We start from the raw sequence: 22,109 nt of genomic DNA on the forward strand, positions 1-22,109 counted from the left end.
GGCAGGAAAGAGACAGAAACTGAGCAGGGAGAGGGGCCTTGGGAAATCTGGCTTAAAGATCCAGCATGTTGACTTCAGCCCCTGGTTGGGAAGGTACCATGGCAACTTCAAGGGGATTATGCAAGAATTTTTCAATAGCTCCCCCAACCCCAATTTGGTAGCCTTATTTTCCTACCTCGTATTTCATGCCATGAAAGAGGCAATAGAGGAGCAAAACCAAAGGAAAACAGCTTTTTACTGGCACCACGTTCACGTAACAACCTCTGACAGAGGCTTTAAATTAAGACTCTCCAGGCCAGCCTTCTAAAGCCATAAATCAGACTGAAAGCAAGAGGCAAAGAGAGAAGGGGAGAACTTCCCCAGGGGTAGAGCAAATAATGAACCTCACTTCACACCACTGGGGGTCCCAAGACCCTTGGAAATGTGGACAGGAGCCATCTAAGAAGAGGCACAGACCCATGGTTTGGACCCTGTTAATGGATTTCTGGAAGTCCTTGAAGGGTGTTTGGAGCTGTTTATAGTCAGCATCTATGAAGTTCCGTGGAGAATAAAATCATTAAAATGCCAGGCTCAGTGGCTCATGCCTAGAGTCCCAGCATTTGGGGAGGCTGAGGCAGGCACGCAGATTGCTTGAGCTCAGGGGTTTGAGACCAGCCTGGGTAACATAGCAATACCCTCTCTCTACAAAAATAATAGTAATAATAATAATAATAATAATAATAATAATAATACAACAAAACGTAGCCAATGTGGTGGTGTATGCCTGTAGTCCCAGCTACCAGGAGGCTGAGGTGGGAGGGTCACCTGAGTAGAGGAGGTTGAGGCTGCAGTGAGCCATGATTACACCACTGCACTCCAGCCTGGGTCACACAGTAAGACCATGTCTCAATAACATAAAATAAAATAAAATAAAATACATCATAAAAATGATAAAGCTCACTAACTTGGAAATTTGGGGGATAGCAAAGAATTAAAAAGAAGCCTGAATGCAAGGATTATTACTTTCTCATTTGATTATTTCTATTATTGATTTATTACTTCATTACAGTATCTGCAAGTCCAGGTGCCTCTAAGAAAGAGACAGGAGTGATTTATCATAATAGCACTCACCCTCTGTGAAGAGTACACAGAGAGTTTCTCTTATAGCAAAGAGAAAATCTCCCTTAAACTCATCTGTACAACTAATAACAATAAAAACAAACATTCATTGAGTGATATGTGCCAGGCAATAAAGTTTAAGACTTTACGTGATGAATCCCTTTGCCCACGTGAGGTAGGCACTAGTATTATGCCTGTTTTACAGACAAGGAAGCTGAACATTGAAGAGATGAATGGATTTTCCCAAGTTCATTCAGCCAGGCGAGAGAAGGGCTGGGGATCCTGACAGTCAGGCTTGACTTGCTAACCTCTAGACAGTGTTGCCTCTAACCATTTGCTCTGGGAGAAAAATACAACTTTTTTTTTTTTTTTTGAGATGGAGCTTCACTCTTGTTGCCAAGGATGGAATGCAGTGGTGTGATCCTGCTTACTGCAACCTCCACCTCCCAAGTTCAAGCGGTTCTCCTGCATCGGCTAAGATTCAACCTCTCCTGGCCGAGTAGCTGGGATTATAGGCATGCGCCACCACACCCAGCTAATTTTGTATTTTTAGTAGAGACGGGGTTTCTCCATGTTGGTCAGGCTGGCCTCGAACTCCTTACCTCGTGATCCACCTGCATCGGCCTCCCAAAGTGCTGAGATTACAAGCATGAGCCATCAGGCCCAGCTGAAAAATGTATTTATTTTCACAGTGAGCTCCTCTATGTCAGTGTCTTTGCAGACTATCCCAGATCTGCTGCCAAATTCAAAGCCAAATGCGCTAGACACAGCACAGCTTCTTCTGACCCATGATGTCTTCTCAACTTAAGCACACTTCAAATCTTGTACCTGGGTATTTTTCTCTCTTTTTCTCAGAAGTGGAAAACTTAAAACCAAATTTAACTCACCCACCATTGCAGAACTATAAAATGAATAACAATAGCTAACATCTATTTGAGTATTTACCATGGGCCAGACTTGGTAATTAGGTGCATTATTTGTATTAACTCACTTCAAACTCATTCAGTGTTGTTACCCTCACTGAACAGAAAAGGATGCAGAAACAGACTGGCCAAGAAATCGGATCAAGATCATAGAACCTGGAAGTGGCAGAGCTGACATTTCAGTATTGGCTGTGTGCTTCACCTCTCGGCAAGATCATCTTCTTGCCACAGGCGAATCTGATTTTTATTCTAACTTATATTTTTCTTTTACTCAGTATGGTTCGTCTCATTACAAAACAGTCCCCACTGAGCTGCGTCTCCCTGTGCTCATGCCTTTGTGTGGACCTCTCCACGTGGACTCTGGTTTGGTTTGGCCAATCAGAGGCAACGCTGATGCTGTGTGTCAGGCCGAGGCGTCAAGGGGACTTGCAGCTCTCACTTTTACTTCTGTGGAAGCTGCCCTGAGATCATCACAAGGAAGCTGGTCTTGCCTACTAGAGAACAGGAGGCCACAGAGAGGAAAGTGAAGCAGCTCAGGCCACAGCGAGTGCCAACTGCAGACGCGAGAGGAAGGCCACCTTGTACATTCCAGCCCAGCTGATCCTCCTCCATCTGGATGAGTCCGGGAGTAAATTCAGGTAAAACAAGGACCTGGCCAACCCTCAGACACATTAGAAAGAATAAATTATATTTATGGTAAGCCAGCACATTTCAGAGCAGTTTATTACACAGCAACAGAAAACTGAAAGATCTAGACCTCTTCAACTATTTATCAATTTATCCAACATGTATTTCTGTAGCCCCTGTAAGCCCTTCAATCCATCAATCAATCAATTATTCTTGCAGTGCTTCTCTAGAGGTCATGGGACATGCAGATGCTAATCAGTAAGTATCACAGGGCATAAGTTTATTCTGTATCTGAGGACCCAAATTTGTAACTCATCCACCATTGCAGAAATATAAAATGAATAACAGTATCTAAGGTTTATTTGAGTATTTACCATGTGCCAGCCTTGGTACTAGGCAGTTTGCTTGTATTAACTTACTTCAAACTCAAACAAGTCTCTAAAATAAGTCTCTTCTCTTATCCTCACTGAATAGAGAAGATGCAAAAACAGACTGGCCGAGTCACTAGATCAAGATCATAGAACTAAGAAGTGGCAGACCCAAAAAGCTAGCCCACCCATGGGGCCACTGTCATCCTCTGTCCTTCTCAGTTACTGGATCCCAAATGCATCTTAAAATTCACATCTATCAGTTTTATTAGGTACCAAGAAGTCCCTTTGCAGAATGCAAAACAGGGGGTCTATTTCATGGGTCTCTTCATGATCATGGGTTTACAGAGGGAGCTCCCAGAAGTGAACACACACTGTTCCAAAATAATCTCTGCTCAGGAAAGTTGAGAGAGAGATGGCAAGATTAGAAGGTCTGGCCAGGTATCTATGAGAGTGGACCAGGACCATCTGTAAATGCCTGGAAGCCATAAACAGCAGAGTGGGGGGAGTAATCAGGGCTGTTTGGGGGGATGGAAACACATGGCCACACACACACACTCACGCGCCTACCCCTATAATCCCATTTCTCGGATGGTGCAGAGAAGAAGTGTGAGTCAGGTCAGCCCACACTCGGCCATGAGTGGTTAAAGTTTCACTCACAAACCTCTAACTCCCTAAGAGAAGAAACACAGTAGGCAAACAACCTTTGGAAGAAACGAAACCACATCCAGCCCTTGTCACCAGAAAGCACACAGCCCAACCACTACATGCACATAGCGAAGCAGGACCGAAGTGGAGCAGGAGTGGGTAGGGCAGGAGACAGGAGAGGAAAAAAAGAGGTTGGACCAGACAAACGTGAACCCTGTCTCCAGGCCCAGGGCATGGGTTCCTTCACATCCCACCAAGGTAGAATAAGCCTGGAGCACAGTCTGTCAGCTAGGACTGGCCCAGGCCTCTGTGCCTCACAATTACTCGTGGTGATTAGGAACAAAGGAAATCATGGATAACCTAAATCCTCAGCTAATCCCCAATCTTGATTTTAGCCCAGAGTTTAGTCTTTTATCCCAGAAAACTTTTCTTCTTCATCTTTTTCCTTTCTCTTCTTTTTTTGTTTAAAGTAAAAATGGCCAAAAAACATAAACATTACAAGATTTGAGTTTCAGCTCTTTGCGCTGGCCTTTCTTCCTAGACACTGTTTTCCAGAGAAGGAACTGTTGAAGGAAGGAGCAGACAGAAGAGCTGAGATCCTGGGTAACACAACACCCAAGCAACTTCTGCACATGCAGTCAGCAGTTATTGGGGGGCCAGCCATGCTGTGAACTTTTTGGAGAAAGAACATGGGAACCTCATGGTGATGGAGGAAGCTGGGAGTGTAGGAGGAGATAGGTGGAGAGAAAAGATGGTAGGTAGACAGATGTCTGTGTCTCTCATGGTTCTGCAGAGAAAGAGAACCAACGGAATATAGAGCCAGGTGTATATGTATGTGTGTATCTATATATCTATTTGCTTTGGAAGGGCTAGCACAGGGACAAATGCTGTATCTATAGATTATAGATACATACACACATATACATAGAGTGCTATTTTAAGGAATTGGCTATGTAAATATAAAGGTTGGCAAGTCTGAAATAAGTTGGGCAGGCCAGTAGGCTAGAAATGCAGGTAAAAGTGATGGGACAGTCTCGAGTCCAAAATCAACAGGTCAGGTCAGCAGGCTGGAAACTCAGGCGGGATTTCCATGTTACAGTCTAGAGGCAGAACTCCTTCTTTTTGGGGAAACCTCGGTCTTTGCTCATAAGCCCTTCCACTGATTGAATGGGACCCATCCACAGTATGAAGGGCAATCTGTTTTAATTGAAGTCAACTGACTGTAAATGACAACACAAAATACCTTCACACCAATATCTAGATGAGTGTTTGACCCAACAACTGGGCAGGATGGCCTAGCCAGGTTGACCCATAACATGAAGCACTGAAAAATGAGTCCATCTGAAAAATGAGTTCAAGAAAAAAGGCCAATGTTACAGAGAATCATACACCAAAGAGCTGAAGAAGAGTCACAAGTCATAAAACTGTGGACTGGGAAGATGCTTTCAGGAATGACGCAGCCTTCTCAGAGAAAGAACCAGAGGCTCTCCCAGTGACGTTTAGTTGGTAAGCAAGGTTCCTACACAGGTCATCCGGACAGGGAATTCCTTACACCACAGAAAAAGGGAGCTGACATTGTCCTGAGAGGGGAGGGCCTAAAGCAAGATTCTGAGTAGCCAGTTAGATTAGAGCCTAGGAAGAGGACACAAAAACGGCTGAGACCTTGTGGACCCAGGTTCCCACCCAAGCTGTTACTGGTTGTATAGGTACCAGGTGCTGGCATCATGTCACGTGCTGGAGAGGCCAGAAAATCTCTATAAGATGTAGAAAGCAGAAAGAATGAAACGAAATCTTAGCCTACCCTCATTCCAGGCCATCCTCCATCCCTGAAGCTTTCCCTGAGGCCCTGCCAGGAACACTGTGGCCCCTGTGGAGGATCTGCCCTCATGAGCCCCTATTCCTTGGTACCCTGACTTCACTGGATGCAAGTTCCTGGGAACAAGCACTCTGCATAGCCTTCCTGAGCCTTCACCACACCCGTCTCTGGTGGCCACAGGACAGCCATGTACAAGATCCGTAAAGGGTACTTGGTCCAAGAACCCTTCTATTACTTGAGTCCCCTTTATGTCATACCACCCACAGAATTCTAGTCTGTCACTGCAGAGATAAGGCTGCCCACTGTTGAATAAACCATGGGGATGAGATGACAAAGACTGAAAAAGAATATCTATCCCTTTGACACATCCTGGGAAATGCTATGCTCAACCCTCAGACCATCAAGCACTAGATTTTCTTAGGGAAAAAAATCAATTAAAATGTTACACAGACTGAAAAATGAGAGGCACTTACTTAAGTTTCATTGCAAAAGGAGTTGTCCCACTGGGCCAAATGTATTCAAGAAAAAATTAGCATTGTGTCACCTACAGTGACCCTGAAACCCCTTCATACCTCACACCCACCTAGTCTCTTTTCAAAAATGAATGAAATGTTGAAAGATAACCCAAAAATATCAGACTGTGTGTTATAAACAATCTTTCTAAATCACAACATGAAATTCCAAAGGTGTAAGAAACCACATGGCTTCAGCCTCAGGCTTCTCTAGGTCAGCGTGTGAGCATGTGAGAGTGTGGTGTCGGGACTGTTCCAGAAGTGTCGGGTGGCTGAGAATTTGGCAGACAAAGGCACTGCAGGAGTGAAGGAAAGAGAGATAGGACCGGGTTGTAAGGAACTGACTTTTCTGTTTTGGAAGGGCTAGCCCAGGGACAAGATGTGGTGCCCCCGGGAAGGGTTGCCGGAGTCTGTGATTTATGGGACATCACCGAGCAGGCCCTTGCTGTTTATTTAGCCACAAGGGGTTTTAGCACCTATGGTTTCAAGCCAACTATGTGAACAGCTTATTTTTCTTACTTGTGGACTTTGTGCTTTTTCACAGGAGGGGCTAAGTGGCCCCCAGAGGATCATTTTTCCAAGCAGCATTTGCTGGGCTGATTCTGCCCTTCCACCACAGCTTTCCATCACGCACACTGCTCAGTGCCACTTGGCCATCGCCAACTCCCAATTCCTGATTTCTCAACATCTATGTGACTCACAGTTATGCAGGGGCTCTGAGAATCCCTGAAGAGGGTGAGAGCCCACAGAACCATCACTCAGGGCTCCTTTCCAAAGAGAGGGCAGACAACTGGCCCAGAAAAGGAAAGGCCCTACCAGGACAAGGAAAAAGCAAAAGTCACTGGCAAACAGAACAAAGTCAGCCCCTGAAATTGCACTCAGGTTTGTATCAGGTAGAAGGTGGGTATGGGGAGAATAAAAAAAGAATTTGCACAAATTAAAGTCACCACTTCTGTTGGGATGGGTTTCTCCATTGCCTTTAATCTAAAAATCCCTTTCCCCCACAGAATAGGCAGCAAAAGAAAGCAAAAACCGTAACATCATCCGTCGATTGTAACCTACAAAGGGACCTGGGAGAAACCCCCTGGAGGAGGCACCCCTTCCGGTGAACTCGCTGGCCAAGGGAAGAGCTGTCTCCAGCTCCACCCCAGATGGAGAAATGAGGATGGTCTAAAAGCTCAGCTGGAGGGCTGCTCCCATGTCAGAGAGCACTCAGGGCAGTCAGAGGGAACTAGAGGTAGGGGGTGAGGGAATACTTGGGCTTCCTTGGCAAGGCTGAAAGCAATATAAGTACCTATCACTCCTCCTCCTGCACACTCCTATCCAAGGGTCTGGCAAGTTAGAAGGTTCTGAAGCCATCAGCAGTTGGAATAGAGGCAATATAGGTAGTCAAGAGCATGGGCTTTTTGGTCAATGAATCGGGCTCTACCCCTTGTTCACTCTGTGACCTTGGCCAGTTAAAGTTCTCAAAATTCCAGGTTCCCTAGGTGTAAAAGTAAGGTAACTCTTGCACATATCTCATAGGGTCGTTGTGAAGATTAAATGCCATCACATGTGAAAAACATGAAATCTGGTGGCATAGTAAGTTGCTAAATGGTAGTTCCTATTCCTATTAACTGGTCTAAGGTAGCAGTGTGGAGTAAACATGGTCTTCCTGCCCTATCCCGATGAAGAAATCCCTGTGAATGACCAGTCTCCTCAACAGGACTCCAGTGGCTGACCAAGGGCAGGGTAATGGAGCAGTCTTCCTCAGAGGCAGGCAATAAAGGGGTATTAGGTCTGTAGATGAGCTAAAAAGCATATATGCACATACAGCTGAGAGCCTATCTGCTTTTTATAATCATTAGACCAGCAATTCAAAGCAAGGTCAGTAATAAAATACTCCTTCCCACTGGGGTGGCCCACACCGAGCCCTTTGGTGTACCACTGAACAATGATCAGCTCCTGCCTTAAATATCCCTTGTATTTCATCCTTTGACCCCTCAGCGGCAAACAGAGGCCTTAGCGCGTGATAGTTCCTGATGGATCTATGACCTTGGACAAAGCCCTTAGCAAGTCTGGGCTCCTGGTTTCTCATTTAAGATTAAGTGGCAGTACTGGATGACTCAGGCCCTTCTCACTCTAACGGCCCACAATCTTACAATTAGACTAAATCAGGTGCACTTCCCCGTGACTCAGGGGCCAGATCCAAACTTAGCTCCCCAAGTCCCAGTGGAACTCAGAGCACCAGGAAGGGACTGGGTTAAAAGGAAGGCTGCTCGGTGCTCTTGGGTTCTACCTCATACCTCTTCCCACAGCTCTGCTGTGTGGCCTGTGAGCCACACCTAGCCTGCTATGCCTCAGAGATCCCATCTTCAGCGCAAAAGTAACACCGTCCACCCCACGTCCCCGACGCTGGCCGAGGCCACCTCCTCACAGGGATGTTTACAGCTGGCACTGTAAGTAGGGCGTGCTGCTGGGATGAAGTGTCATGGGTGAGGAGGTGTAAGGGGAAATTACAAACCAACCAGCCTGTCTAAATAGTTTCTCTCTGTGTAACCCAAAATGGCCATGCATGGCTCACCATGGTCTGAAGTGGTGGTGACTGCTTCCTTCCCACGCAGAGACTGAGTTCCTACAGGGTAGGGAAGAACAAGATCGAAATTCTACAGAGGATATTTCATCCAGGATGGTTTGTCCCGTTATAGCACGGAGGCAATTTTCTAACTTTTCCCCTAAGGCACCACTGACTTGCGTCTGCTCAAAGTTCAGAAAAGTTCACATCTCTATTGATTCATGGCATTCAGTGAGCAGATATGACCCTTCCACCAAAAAGAATATGAAGTACCTCACAGTATTTTTGCAGTGACAAGTACTGAGAATCAGCAAGCCGCATTTTTTTTCCAGTTTTTCTTAGTAACTTCATTGGCGTCAACCTGACAGTTTCTGTACTTTTAAGAGCAAGTCCTAGCAAATAAAAATTTAGACAGAAAGGGAGGAGAGGGCACAGACAAAGGTGGAAGATGGAAGAGATATTTAAATTTATCAAAATAAAGTATCACAACTTCACTCTTTACTCCTCAAAACATGATGTTGCATGTGTGTGTTTATGAGATGTATACCCCATCTACTTCCAAAGCCACTTTAGAAATAAACACAGAATGAGGACCTTCAGCTCTAAGCAGAGACTGTAGTTGACTTCGAGAAAATTGGAATGAGCCAAATGACAATATCTGGGCAGGATGTTTAATTTCAGTGTCTTAGCAGCAGAGGCCAAAAGGAAAATACCAGGACACGTGGTTTGCTATCAAACATTAAAAAGCAGACACACTCACCTCCAGAAACAGAAACAGAACCATTGCCGATGCAGCACCTTGTCCCAGTGCTGGGTCCTGCCTGCAGCACACCCCTCCACCCTTCCACATCTTTGTGTTCCAAGCAGACAACGTGGGGCGACGGAGCAAGGCAACCGGGAAAGCTAATTTTAAAACAAGGTAAAAATGGACTGTGCGGCTAGGCTCCCTGGGGCCTCGAAGTGTGTTTATTGCTCCTCTTCGCAAAGGGAAAATTTAAGAAAGAACAAGGCTTTTGTTGCCATGGAGAAAGCCGTAGGGATGACCACCCATCCCCCATCCTCAGCTCAATTCTACTGGCCATGATTGACCAAGGCACCTGCATCAGAGAGATGGGCAGACATCCAGAAGGCCAGTTATGGAAATAAATATCCAGGGTGTGTTTTTATATAGATATTTTAAATGCACACAAGCCCAGACCCATCCTCCGCTGCTAACGTTAGTGGATTACTCATTCTTCCTTCCAATCACGTCATGTGCGAGATTCCAGGTGGCCATGGGGTATTTGCTTAGAACAGCTACTGCTGGTTTCCCTGCGAGCTGTTTATTTTTCCAGGCCTCAAGTCATTACATCAGCCGGCGGTTTCTAGGCGGGCCAACAGTGCTGGCTTTGGGGGTGGGGGAATCCAGCCAGGAGGTGCAGTTGCCTCAGTGACCCCAAATCCCAATCATAGCAGCTATCCCAGCAGGAACTTCCTGGGTGAGGGAAGAGCAATCTAAGACGTGGCCAAGGGGTCTGAAGCAGGCCTAGAAGAGCAACACTCTGACACTGGTAGGTAAAGGCAGGGAAGCTGTGAACAGCTTACCTGTGATAGGTAAAGTGTTTTGAGCTCATGCACGAGGAGGCCAGGGTGTCACTTGCATGGTGAAACTTAAAAGAGATGCATTTCCACCCTGTGTCTGTGCTGAAGGCTCTGCCTCCAGGGAGCAGAGTCACCATGAGCTTCTCCATTCAATGATGTAGAGAAGGAAGCACTGTGGGTCTCAGAGGCAAGGGAGGAAAGGCATGGCCCTTTCTGATTTAACTCACAGGGCCAGGGTCTAGGGCCTCCTTGAAGTCCTTGATCAGATCATGAAAGAAGTTAACTGGAAAAATTACAGGGACAAAGGAAAGAAAGAGATGACAAAACAAAGAGGGAAGTCATGCCACTCCACTCCACTTGAGGCCACAGAGTCAAGCCCCCAGGGCAGAAGGAAATGAGTGGTGGGCTTTGGAAATATTACCGTGGTACACAGAGAAGAGTTACATGAGCGTATTTCCTGAGAGATTATACTTGCCCACAGGAGAAGGCATGGAAGTTTGTCATATAGAAACAAAGAAGCAGATCAGAGCTGCAGGAAGGTGCCTGCACAGAGTCCAATTTGGAAGCATGAGGAGATGGGATGAAGAATTAGATGAAACCAATTTCTTGTCACTTATTTAATATCTTTATCATCTATAACATGTAGATGATTAAAAAATATTTTGAACACTAGGTATATTAGAAATGCCTTGGTGGCCAACCCCTGATTAAAGGAAAACTTAGCAATGGTTCATATTTCCTTATAAAAGCAGAACAGAGGCTCCATCCAACACTCGTCTATGGGAAGATGCTGCTCTCAAGTTCTAGGGTATCAGCTGGCCAGGTATGTGGTCTTCCTGAATGCAAAAGAAATTCCTAGTGCAACGGAGATGCAACGGAGGAGAGGTTCGATGGAGGTGAAAACTGAAGAGAAGATTAAAGAAGTAAATCTGTCAATGCTAAACCTGCCAGGTGCTCAAAAGGTGAGACTGACCATAGTGAACGACAAAGTCTTAGAAACAAGGGCCAAAACTTCCAGGAGCAGAGAGAAAGACTGGGAAAGTCTGCAGGCATATGTGTCATGTTATTGCAAAACTTCAGCTGCCCAGTGGAACCTTTCCAACATCAACAGTCCACCGGCCAGAAAACCAACCTGGCGTCACAGGGTCTGAGTGTGAAAAAAGGATGCTTGGGGTGTAAAAGAAACTGGGATAGCCTTTTTGCCCCTGAGAGACAGCTGAAAAGAAGAGCTCTCACCCCAGTGGGCTTCACGGAGTCTCACCGCAACCTCCCTGGGGATGCAGGCTAAAGCAGAGCTGAACCCAGGCTCTTCCATCAAACTCTAATAAAAAACTGCCTCAGGTGTTTGGCCAAGAGGCTCCAGCCCCTACCAGAGCCAAATATCCAGACATAAGTGATCATTAAGGTATATCTGACTTCTCATTAAACCAAACATAATAATGTGAAAAGTAGCTAGCAGAAGACATAAAGATATCCCACCAAGAGTCACCAGTGTTTTGTTGGGTTTAAAAATTCATTTATGATGTACCTGCTACGTGCCAGGCATTACACAGATGCTCTTGAGTACTCACAATAAAATCCTGCAAGGCACTAAAACTGTTTTTTACATATAAGGAAATCGAGACTCAGGGAAGTTAGTTAACTTTCCAAGCTCACCAAGGCTCTCAGTGAGAAGCTGGCATTGGAAACCAGGTCTATAGGTTTGTCTGACACCAAAGCCTATGCTTTTGCCATTACATGGTTTACCTCCACCACATGTAAAAGACTCCCTACTCCCTGCCTATGAAAGTCAAAAACCTCAGGATGCTTTTTTGGCAACCTGTTTGTGGGAGCACCAGAACAGGATGTTAAAGCTTTGGAAAAGGTTTGTGTGAGATGGTGAAGAGACTTGCGAGCTGCCTCAGAGCTCCTGCGCTGATGCGGGTTTACCTGGGCACGTCAGGAAGCACCCTCCTGCCTGGTCTATGAGAGGGGCCAGAAAACTTAAGTAAGACATCTCCATACACACATTCCCATCCAAATGCTTCTATTTCAATCATATATGCCAGAAGCAAGAAAGCTTTTCTGTAAAGGGCCAGAGAAGAAATATTTTAGGCTTTGCAGGCCATACAGGGTCTGTCACAACCATTCCACTCTACTATTTACATGAAAATGGTCACAGACACTACATAAATATATGGCTGTGGCTGTGATCCAACCCAACTTTATTTTCAAAAACAGGCAGATGACCATCTGACAATCCCTGTTACAGGCCTTTGTGGCACCGTATCTTTTATACATAATTATATCAGAGGTTGATAGGCATTCAGTCAGTATTACTAGGTGATCATGATGGAGAAAGTCCCAGTTTAGTAGGAGATTCCTAAGTTATCAATCTCTAACAATGATCCCTAGTCTCCGTTTCTCCCAGAGAACCAATTGCTAGGTCTCTCCCACCTATCCTGTCATATACACTAACCTTACAGATATAACTGGGGTCAGCCAGAGAAAAATAAAGGTGGCCAGGTTACCCCAATAAAAGAACGTGGGTGAACCTGCCCAGAATCCATTTCTCAATATGACCCTATTCTCATCCAATTGGAGAGTAGAAATGAAAACAGAACTTCAGCGGAAGCAAAGATTATCAACTGACTTCGACATCACCACTTTACTACACGCAGAGCATATAGCCCAAGGAAACAGGCATTCTATTCCCAAAGATAACTAGTTTTCTCCAGCCCAACCGCTTCCTAGCTATGACTCAGGACAAGTAACTTCCTCTGTCTCAGCCTCTGACTCTTCATCTGCAAGATGGAGACAAGAACAATCTCACAGGTTTATGGTGAAGCTCAAGTGAGATGACAAATGCAAAGTTCCGCAGAACCTGAAACAAATTAGCTATTACGACAGTATTATTCTAATTTTACTGATAATGATGATGATGATCTTTTCTCCTCCATCCTTCCCAAAAGCAATCAAATGCACAGGTAAGTGAAAAAGAAATTCAACAAAGCAATTGTTAAATGCCAAGTGAGTGTCTCAGGCAAAAAGTGCTGTAAATTATAATTCAGAGAGCTCAGCTTCCTATCTTCCACTTGGTCACAGAATGACAGTTAACTCATGGAGGCCTCGCAGACCTTTCATTGCCTCAGGGACTAGGACACCAGTTGCAAATGTTACTTCTAGCACCAGGTACTACAGGCACCAAAACCACTTCTATTTGATATACATTTGCCTAACAGGGAAAGGGGAATGGAGGGGGACCCTACGAAGAAGCCGAATAGATCCCTTTGCTTAAGGTGACAATCATAAATTCTTTCTGATTGAAGAATTTTTACAATAAGCACTATCATTAATATTCCCATTATTCCTACCAATAATAATGATAATAACAAATACATGTACTTACAATTTATCAGCTAGCCAGGCATCAGGTGAGTGCCATGTAGACATTAACTTAGTTAACTTCTAACCATAGTCCTTTGAGGGAGAGATTGTGATCCCATCTTACGAATGAGAACTGAGGCTCAAAGGAATTACGTGACTTGACTGGGGCCACTAAGTGTTGGAGCTGGAATGTGAACCCCGGTTTCACTAATTCCAAAGCCTGTGCTTTAACCACTGCACTCTTCTGTCAAAGACTGATCCAAGGGAGTTCACAGTCTCCTTTCATTTCACCATCCAACTTTTATCAGTGAACCAGATACACGAAGAGGCAGTGACCAGCCCAAGTCACAGAGGAACGCAACTAATAGCGTTTGAGTTCACCTCTTGCTCTATGTCATTCCTTGCACTCTAATGCCACATCATCACCATTAGGACAGAGCCAGTGCATGGGTCAACTTAAAGCAGACCAATGACAGGACACTCACTAATTAATGGTCATGTAAAATTCTGCCTGCTGGTTCAAAGTCATGTATCTTTTTTTCATAGACTTGCCACCTATAAGGAAAAGATGATATGGCTAAATTCAACAACCAGGCATAAATTATGCAGAGTGGTATTTCTCATAATGAAGTCTTAGGTTGAGAAGATGATCCTCCTTGAAAGAGATACAGATTTGGCTTGTGAACACATTTTCCAGTTGATGAACATTTAGTCTTTATTGATAGGAAATGGACTTTACTGACTCTGGTCTTTACTGATATTAAATAGATTCTATTTAAAAAAAATCCTACAAGTATGATCATCCTTCAAAAATTATCACCTTTCTACAAGGGGTTCAGCCAGTGCCCAATCTAGACCACTCACAAGACCCCCAACAAAAAGATCAGACCAGAAAAGACATGACTGTAAGCAGCTATTTAGAGCCTTCAAAATACACAGAATTCAGCCCCTCCAGGCTTGAAGTCCAACTTCTTTACATCCAGTCATTCTTCTTTCAAATTCTTTCTGCATGGCATATGGAAAGTTAATCAAAATATTACAATGTACAGTCAAAAAACTTTGTTAAAAGGATCGACGACTTAGGAAAAATGATTTCTGAGATGATAATTGAAGAAAATCAAAGCTGGATGGGATGAACGCATCCAATCTCCTTATTTTATAGCTATAGAAATTGACAACCAGACAGATTAAATGATTTTCCCAAACCCACACAATGGGAAGTCACAGAACCATGGGACAAAGAAGGAGAGATTGGGGCCAGGAGCCTGTAATACCAGCACTTTGGGACTTTGGGAGGCCGAGGTGTGTGGATCACAAGGTCAGGAGTTCAAGACTAGCCTGCCCAAGATGGTGAAACCCTGTCTCTAATAAAAATACAAAAAATAAAAAATTAGCCAGGCATGATGGTGGGCACCTGTAATCTCAGCTACTCTGGAGGCTGAGGCAGAGAATTGCTTGAACCCGGGAGGCAGAGGTTGCAGTGAGCCAAGATCGCACCACTGCACTCCAACCTGGGTGACAGAGTGAGACTCCAGCTCAAAAAAAAAAAAAAAAAAAAAAACAGAAGGATAGATTGAGTACATATATAATCCAAGGAAGGTTATTTACCTGAATTTCTTATGTTGGTGTTGTTCAGTTTGGAGTCCTTGATCACCAAGTGCTTAATCCATAAAGTTGGAGCTGTGATTTCTAGGGGTGGGGAAAAGGAGAGAGAAAACGTCCAGTCAAAGAGACTATGTGAGTGGAAGTGTAACCTCAGACTTCTTAATAGCCATTTTTCAAAGTCTGAGGCATTGAAGCGTCAGCTCTTTCCCACATGCACTCCTCCCAGTTCCCCTCCCTTCCTCACAACGGAAGCTCCTATCCCTGACAGCTCATAAGAGCCCATCAGGGCATCCTGTGCTGGGAGGCAGAGTGGTCAGAGTTCAGAGGCTCTGAGCACTCCATCCAGGAATAAAAATATTATCCCAGGAGGTAAGAAACACGGGCCAAGCCAAGTCACTCTCAGCTGCTTCCCTGGGAGAAGATTTAAAGGGGACAAATCAACAAACCAACGCCAAACAAACCACAGAGACCATTCTAGAGGAAGTGGCTGAGCCGAGATTGCTCCAGATGGGAAAGAAAGGAGTGGGTCTCATGTGTGTTTCAGTCCCCTTTCTAATGGCTTCTCATGTACGGAGGCTGAATTCCTCCATCCAGAGAGCACCAGGGTGCCTCCAGGCTCTCCAGGATTTGGTCACCCAGTGAACAGGGAGAATCCTAAGTGACCCTGAGCATACTGGGGAGTGATCTTCAGTGACGGGACTGGGGAGGTCGCCCAAGATGAGACAGTCTCCTTTCCTCACCTGACCTCCCAGGGTCCCAGATTTGTCAATGATCCAGGACCTCTGTGGATCACAGAGACATCTAAACTTACCAACATGAACTTACATACCTTCCCATAAACAAGCTGACTGCAAAGGATATTGCACATTTCAATCCTCCTCAGAGCTGAGCCTGTGCTAGGGACATCCACAGCCACAGTGTTAACCAGTGGCATGATTTTTTTTTATTCTTCCATCTCACTGTCCAGTCTCATGATCCAGGGCTGGATACACTTAGCTAGGAGCTGCTCAAACTTTGCTACATATTGCACTAAAATCGAAACCTTATTGTCGTACTTCAGAGACTTCACTCTCCCTAACTTACAATTCCTCATCATGGGAATATGGAGTACTCAGTAAGGTACACTGAAGAACACAGGCTCTGAGCACCTCCAAATGAACCTTCTGCACCCCACACTCCTATCCTTTCTCTGTACCTCCAGAGACTTCCAGCCTCTCTTTTGCCACCACCCATAATTTCTCTTGACCTAGAATTTCTCCTCTCCAAAATGTCCTGCCTCAACTCTCAACGTCCCTACAACCTACACAAACCAGTCCCACCGGCCAATCTCCTTCCTGCTACTTTCCTCACTGTATCCCATCCGTACCGCATTCCCTTCTTATCCATGCCAGCCCCTTGCCTGGAACACCTGGATTCTGCCCCTCTACTTTCAAGATCCCTCTCATGTCCTGGATCTTCACAAAAGCTGTTCCCAGACCATGGTCATCTCTTTCTTCTGTAAATGTCTATAAGAACGGAGACCAGATAATTTAACACAAAAAGCTCTGTAAGAATTGCTGCTGCCTTGAGAGCAAAGGGTTACATCCCAAAACCTCCTTTTCATCCTCCAGAGAGCCTCACACAGTTCCAGGCACAGAGTGGGCATTTGTAAGTGCCAATTAATTTACTGAAAGGACACTGCCGCTCTGACTATCTTTCTCAGCTGTGATTCCTGGGACTTGGCAGCTCCAAGGGTCTGTCCAGGCTGTATTATTGTTGGACATCAGAAGACAGGCAGGAAGCCTGAGAGAACAGAGGGCCCTTCCAGACGTGGAGAGTGTACCAGTTCCTGGGAGGATCTGCATTTTTTAAAAGGTTAAAACAACGCAGTTTACACTGGGAAAAATTGAAATTAAAAAAGAAAATAATAATAATAAAACTTAAAGAAACATCCAACGTTAGGACCTTTCCCAAACCTGAAAATGAGTGGGAGAACGAAAGTCAGAAGTAGTGCAGCAGCTTACCATCTCCATCGAACACCGGCTGGGTCTCCATCGTGGGCGTCGGCTTAGACCCGTCATCTGAATTGAGGGTTAAGAAGAAGCGAAAGGAGACTACCATTATTGAGGTAAATACTATCTACTCTCCAGCACTGTTGAATGGTTGGGGTTTGTACAAGGCCCGGCCAAGTCCCAGTGAAGAGACCAAAGGTAAAGAAACAAAAGAAGAAAAGAGAGGGAAGGAAGAGAGAACCACACAGAGACAAAACGGTAAAACACATCCAGGCGTGTGCTCACCATCCCCAGGCATGGACGGAAGGAGCTAAGGCTTCACGGTTTTGGGGGACCATTTCTCACAAATCGGAGGCCACCAATAGGACTCTGCCAGCCCTTGTTCCCCCAGGAAAACTGGGAGGCAGTATCTCCCTCTCAGCCCTGAGTTACGGTCAGGTATGTTAGGGTAAGGTTGGGAACTCTTACGGCATCAAATTCTGGTGTCCCTAGCTTCTTTCCTGCCCTAAGGCTACCAGCTCAGACCTTTTTCTAGTGGCCCTGATTGAAGAGCTTAAGGAAAACAAGAGCCCTGTGTGCTATTTGCTTCCAAACGCCTAGTTGTTTCTCCACTGCCGTCTGAAAAAAAGACGAGAAGGCAGGAAGATCCATTCTCTCTCTCTCCAGCACGCTGAACTGAAGAGAGTCGGGAATCATTAGAATACTTCTAACTGTGAAATAGCAAACACCCCAATTCTCAATAAGAGGGAGGGCGAACAAAATGGGAGAGGACATGGGACTTCGCAGAAATCACCCTAGGCTTGCTTTGAAATTTGTAACGCCGAGGATTGGAGCAGGGAGCTCCCAGTAACAAAGTCCTAACGCTTATCGTTCTAACAGTGTTTGCAGCCCTCTCTGCACAGCAAGAACCTCTGCAGGTCAGGAGTTAGCGCAGACTTTGTTTATTGACCTTCCAGGACTCTGAGTTCTTTCATCAGGGCCCCAAAAACCTTAGCTTAGAGCCGTGTCTCTCAACTTTTTTTCTATTATCACTCAGGTAAGGAGCATTTTTAGGCAATTTTTTTTTCCTGATCATCTCCCTTATGAAATTTTAATAACTCAAATAAATCGTATATATATTTGTGCTTCATATGTAAAATGAGTCAGTGTTTTTCATCCCCTAAGAAATAATCTTACCCCCTTAGAGAAGGCTGGGAGCGGGTATCTTTGTCCCTCTTAAGAACACATAGCTTAGAGATTTCTCTTCATTTCTCTCTCCGTCGGGGGAGGGAAGGAGAGCACTGTTGTCTCAGGTGGTTTGATGATTACACCATGCCTCTCTTCTCAAGACCCCTTAGAGGTCTTTAGGATGGAACACTATATTCTCTGAGCATTAACTATTTATGCAAAATGCTAGTTCTCAGATAGTCTCTGTGACGCCACTCAGATCATCAATAACAACAACCCTCTACCATCTGGAGCTGTCAGTACCTTTGGCCAACTTTCCTGCATCTTATTAGGGGAGGGAGAGAGAATATAGAGTCCTGATCTCCTTTGTGCATCAATATCTCACCCCTGGGATCTTAAGATTCAAGAGCTATGGAGACTAACCCTTGCTAGAGGCTGAAGCCAGCAGTGGAGCTGACAGTTGCATGACACCTGACCCTGCTATTATTCTCGTGTGCTGACATCAAGACCCAACTCTTGCAGGGGCCAACGTGATCCTGAGTTATCTGACAATCATCCCAAGAAATGAGATGTAGCAGGAAGAGAGGAATACCTATGCTGGATATCTTATTTGCCTCAAACGAGAGTCCAAACAGGCATTTTTTCATGCCAAACTGTGAGTTGGATCTGGAAGTCATTGAGGGAGGACAAACACAGAACAGAGCCACACAATGTCATTTTTTTAACAGCATCACTTCCCCTGACTCTATTAACACCTCTTTCCATTGAATTCAATGAGCCACTGAATTGAGTCTTTTGGCAGCTGCGACGCACATTGGTTGTGCCTGCCGGATACAGAGTTCACCATCTACATAGTCCAGCACAGTGTGCTCAGCCCCTCCACACAGGGTGGCTTCGTTTTAGGAGTCTTACAGGCTGACAAAAGGAAAGTGAAAACTCAAACATTCCAAGAGAGACAAGTGAGAACTCAAGTGCATGTGGCTTATGCAATATTTTAATATTCAATGTAGGCATTAAAATCCTTCCACATTACAAGAGCTGTTATCTCTTCTCTGGAGCAAGATAACTGAAAACATTCTGTTTATTTCTCCCATCATCCAAACGAAAATCTTGGACTGCCCATCTGGCCCAGCCATCAGCAAAGAAGGTCCGCATTCAAGGAAGTCAAAGAACGTTTTCTGGGGAAGCTTTGTACTTTTGCACATCAAGGACTTCCACCGGTTTCCCAGATGCAGTCAGAGAAGCCCATAAGGCATAAAGCCACGTGCAGGGAGGGAATCTTCCTGCCGGGTAGGGTCACCGAGGGTGAAGAGATACAGCTGCTCTGCCACAGGGAGGTCTTAAATGGAAATCTTTATGAAGTGAGAAAAGACAAGGTGCCCCGCTGCCAGGAGCCACCTGTGAAATCCAGCATGCTCAAAGGCTGGGAAGCCAAGCCAAAGCGTACAGCACCCTCTAACCATCACCTCCGGGCACCTGGGCTTCTGGCTTCTGACCCAGCAAATAAGCGCACCTCTTCTACCAAACACAAGTACAAGGCCTAGGTCCAAGGTCTACATCAGCTCTGCTTCCAGGCAAGCCCTGGATCAACACCAGGCTGCACACTGGGCCCTGGGGAGAGGGCAAAGTTTCTATGTATGCTCCTGTCTCCCGGTCTCAAGGGGAGTCACACTCCAATTCCCCCTTCACATCTAATAAGTTTACATCGAATGCATCTAACACTCTGGATAAGCTGAGTCCCTCCTTTTACTTCTCTGGATAGCAATATCCTCTTCTAAAATCGAAGGATGCCTGACTACAAAGTTCTTGGACACTGTGTGGGTGTAAACATTTTAAAAGCCTACTAAAGGGCATCTGTAAATTCATGAGTGCAAACCATCTTATTCAACTGCTTACTGTTAAAACTGGGTTTACAAAATTAAAATCCTATCAAGGTTTTTAAACTGAAAATAAGGTAAACCTTACAACTCAATAACAAGCAACCTTATTTAAATATGGACAATATATTTTAACAGAAATTTCACCAAAGAAGATACAGATGGCTAATAAATATACGAAAAGATGCCCAACATCATTAATCATTAGGAAGGTACAAATTAAAACCACAACCAGATACATCTAAACAGTCACGAAAATGACTAAAATAAAAAGATAGACAATATTAAGTGTTGTCAAGGATGTGAACGAAATGGAACCCTCGTTCATTGCTGGTGAGAATGTGCAACTGGGCATCCACTATGGAAAAGAATTTGGCAGTCTCTGTGAAATGCTAAACTTTTCAACCCCAAAATTCCACTCCTAGGAATCCATCTAGGAGAATAAAAACATGTATAGAAATATTCACCACAGTATTATTCATTATAGCCTCAAACTGAAAACAATCCAAATGTCTATTAACTGGTGAATAGATAAATTGGTAGAATACTATTCAGCAATTAAAAGGAATGAATAACTAACACATGTGACAATTAGATGAAGACTCTCGAAAACATTATACTAACTGAAAAAATTCAGATGTAAATACCACATTGTATGATTCCATTTATATGAAATGTCTAGTAAGGCTAAATCTATAGACACAGACAACAGATCTGGGGGTGCCTATGGCTAAGGGTAGGAGTAGAAAATAACTATGAATGGATTCAAGGTTTCTTTTGGAGGCGATGGAGACTTTCTCTGGTGACGGTTGTACAACATTATGAATGTATTAAATCCATTGGGTTGTACATTTACAATGGGTGAATTTTATGGTATGTAAACTATACTTCAATAAAGCTGTTAAAACAAAAAGCGGGGTGTGCCAAAGTCATCACAAATAAATCATGAGGTGGCAGCAGCTAGATTATTTGAGTGGCCCTTAATTTGGGGAAAGACTCTTCCTTCTGTTTTAAAGAAAAATATATCTGAAGCTGTATATGCATGTGATGATGTTTGGTGCATATTCTTCATGATCCTTTTGTACCTCAGGGAATCTTTCTCTTTAATACCATGATAATCTTTCAGATTAAGGGGAAGAGGATAAACACTGAAAAAAAAAAAAAGCCAATTCAACGATTGTCCTTTTTCTTAGGAAAAAGGAGGGAGGAAAAGGCAAATTTGGAAACATGAAAATGAACAAATAAGGCAAACTGAAAGAATTCTCAAGGAGGATGTTCAAGAGCAACAGTAATAATAGTATTACCACATTTTGCAACACTCCGTTCCTGGCAGGCAGCTTTCCTTATCTAGTCTCAGCACCAGCCAGGGTAGAGCGAAAAAACAGGCAGATAAAAAGAGAATTAAGTAACAATGCAACTACGTGATTTGCTCAAGGTCCCAGAGGCAGCTAGCAGCTTTGGAAACCGCCTGGTCCCAGAGCCCTGGCATTTGGCCTCTGGAAACTCCCCAGCTCCCAATCATGCCTTGTCCTTGCAGGTGCAACCCCAGAAAGTTGCAGCCCCCGCATGGGCTCTGTGAGCCTATACAGACAGTGGGTTTGTGTGACAGCACAATTCCTTGCCCTGAGAGAAGGCCTGGCCCACGCACATACAGCTGGAAGTCACTTCGACCCCCGATGACACCGTTCAAAGCCTCCTCTGTTTGGCTTTTTGATTCCTGATTGACATTTGCTGGCGAAGAGAGATAAATGCCGGGCTGAGGACAATGTTGATCCGCTCGGACTGTTCTCAGGGAAAGACTTTTCAGAATAACAAACAAAACAAAACAAAAACTCAAAAACATTGGTGTGCTTAAGGGACTGAATAGAGCCCAAGAGGTCCAGGGACGCAGGGCCAGGCCTTTCAAGGGGCTGGCAAGTCCATTGAGGAGTTAATTGTTTGGGTGTACAATGAGTTTATTCTGGCCACATACAAAG

The 22,109-nt window shown here is 44.7% G+C and overlaps 1 protein-coding gene across 3 annotated transcripts in view; it reads right to left on the reverse strand.

Annotated features, from left to right (window-relative positions):
• SMOC1 (SPARC related modular calcium binding 1) overlaps positions 1 to 22,109 on the reverse strand; it is a 152,154-nt gene that overhangs the window by 23,550 nt on the left and 106,495 nt on the right. For 2 of the 3 annotated variants that reach the window (XM_039469292.2, XM_010335216.2), the window contains exons 6-7: positions 17,102 to 17,191; positions 15,102 to 15,182 (exon numbers count right to left, since the gene is read on the reverse strand). In XM_039469292.2, coding sequence (XP_039325226.1) covers positions 15,102 to 15,182; positions 17,102 to 17,191 — 171 coding nt within the window. The remainder of the gene's footprint in view (positions 1 to 15,101; positions 15,183 to 17,101; positions 17,192 to 22,109) is intronic. The other variant, XM_003924483.3, reaches the window with a different exon arrangement.

Source organism: Saimiri boliviensis, chromosome 2 (genome assembly GCF_048565385.1).
Source record: "Saimiri boliviensis isolate mSaiBol1 chromosome 2, mSaiBol1.pri, whole genome shotgun sequence".
Classification (NCBI taxonomy): Eukaryota; Metazoa; Chordata; class Mammalia; order Primates; family Cebidae; genus Saimiri; species Saimiri boliviensis.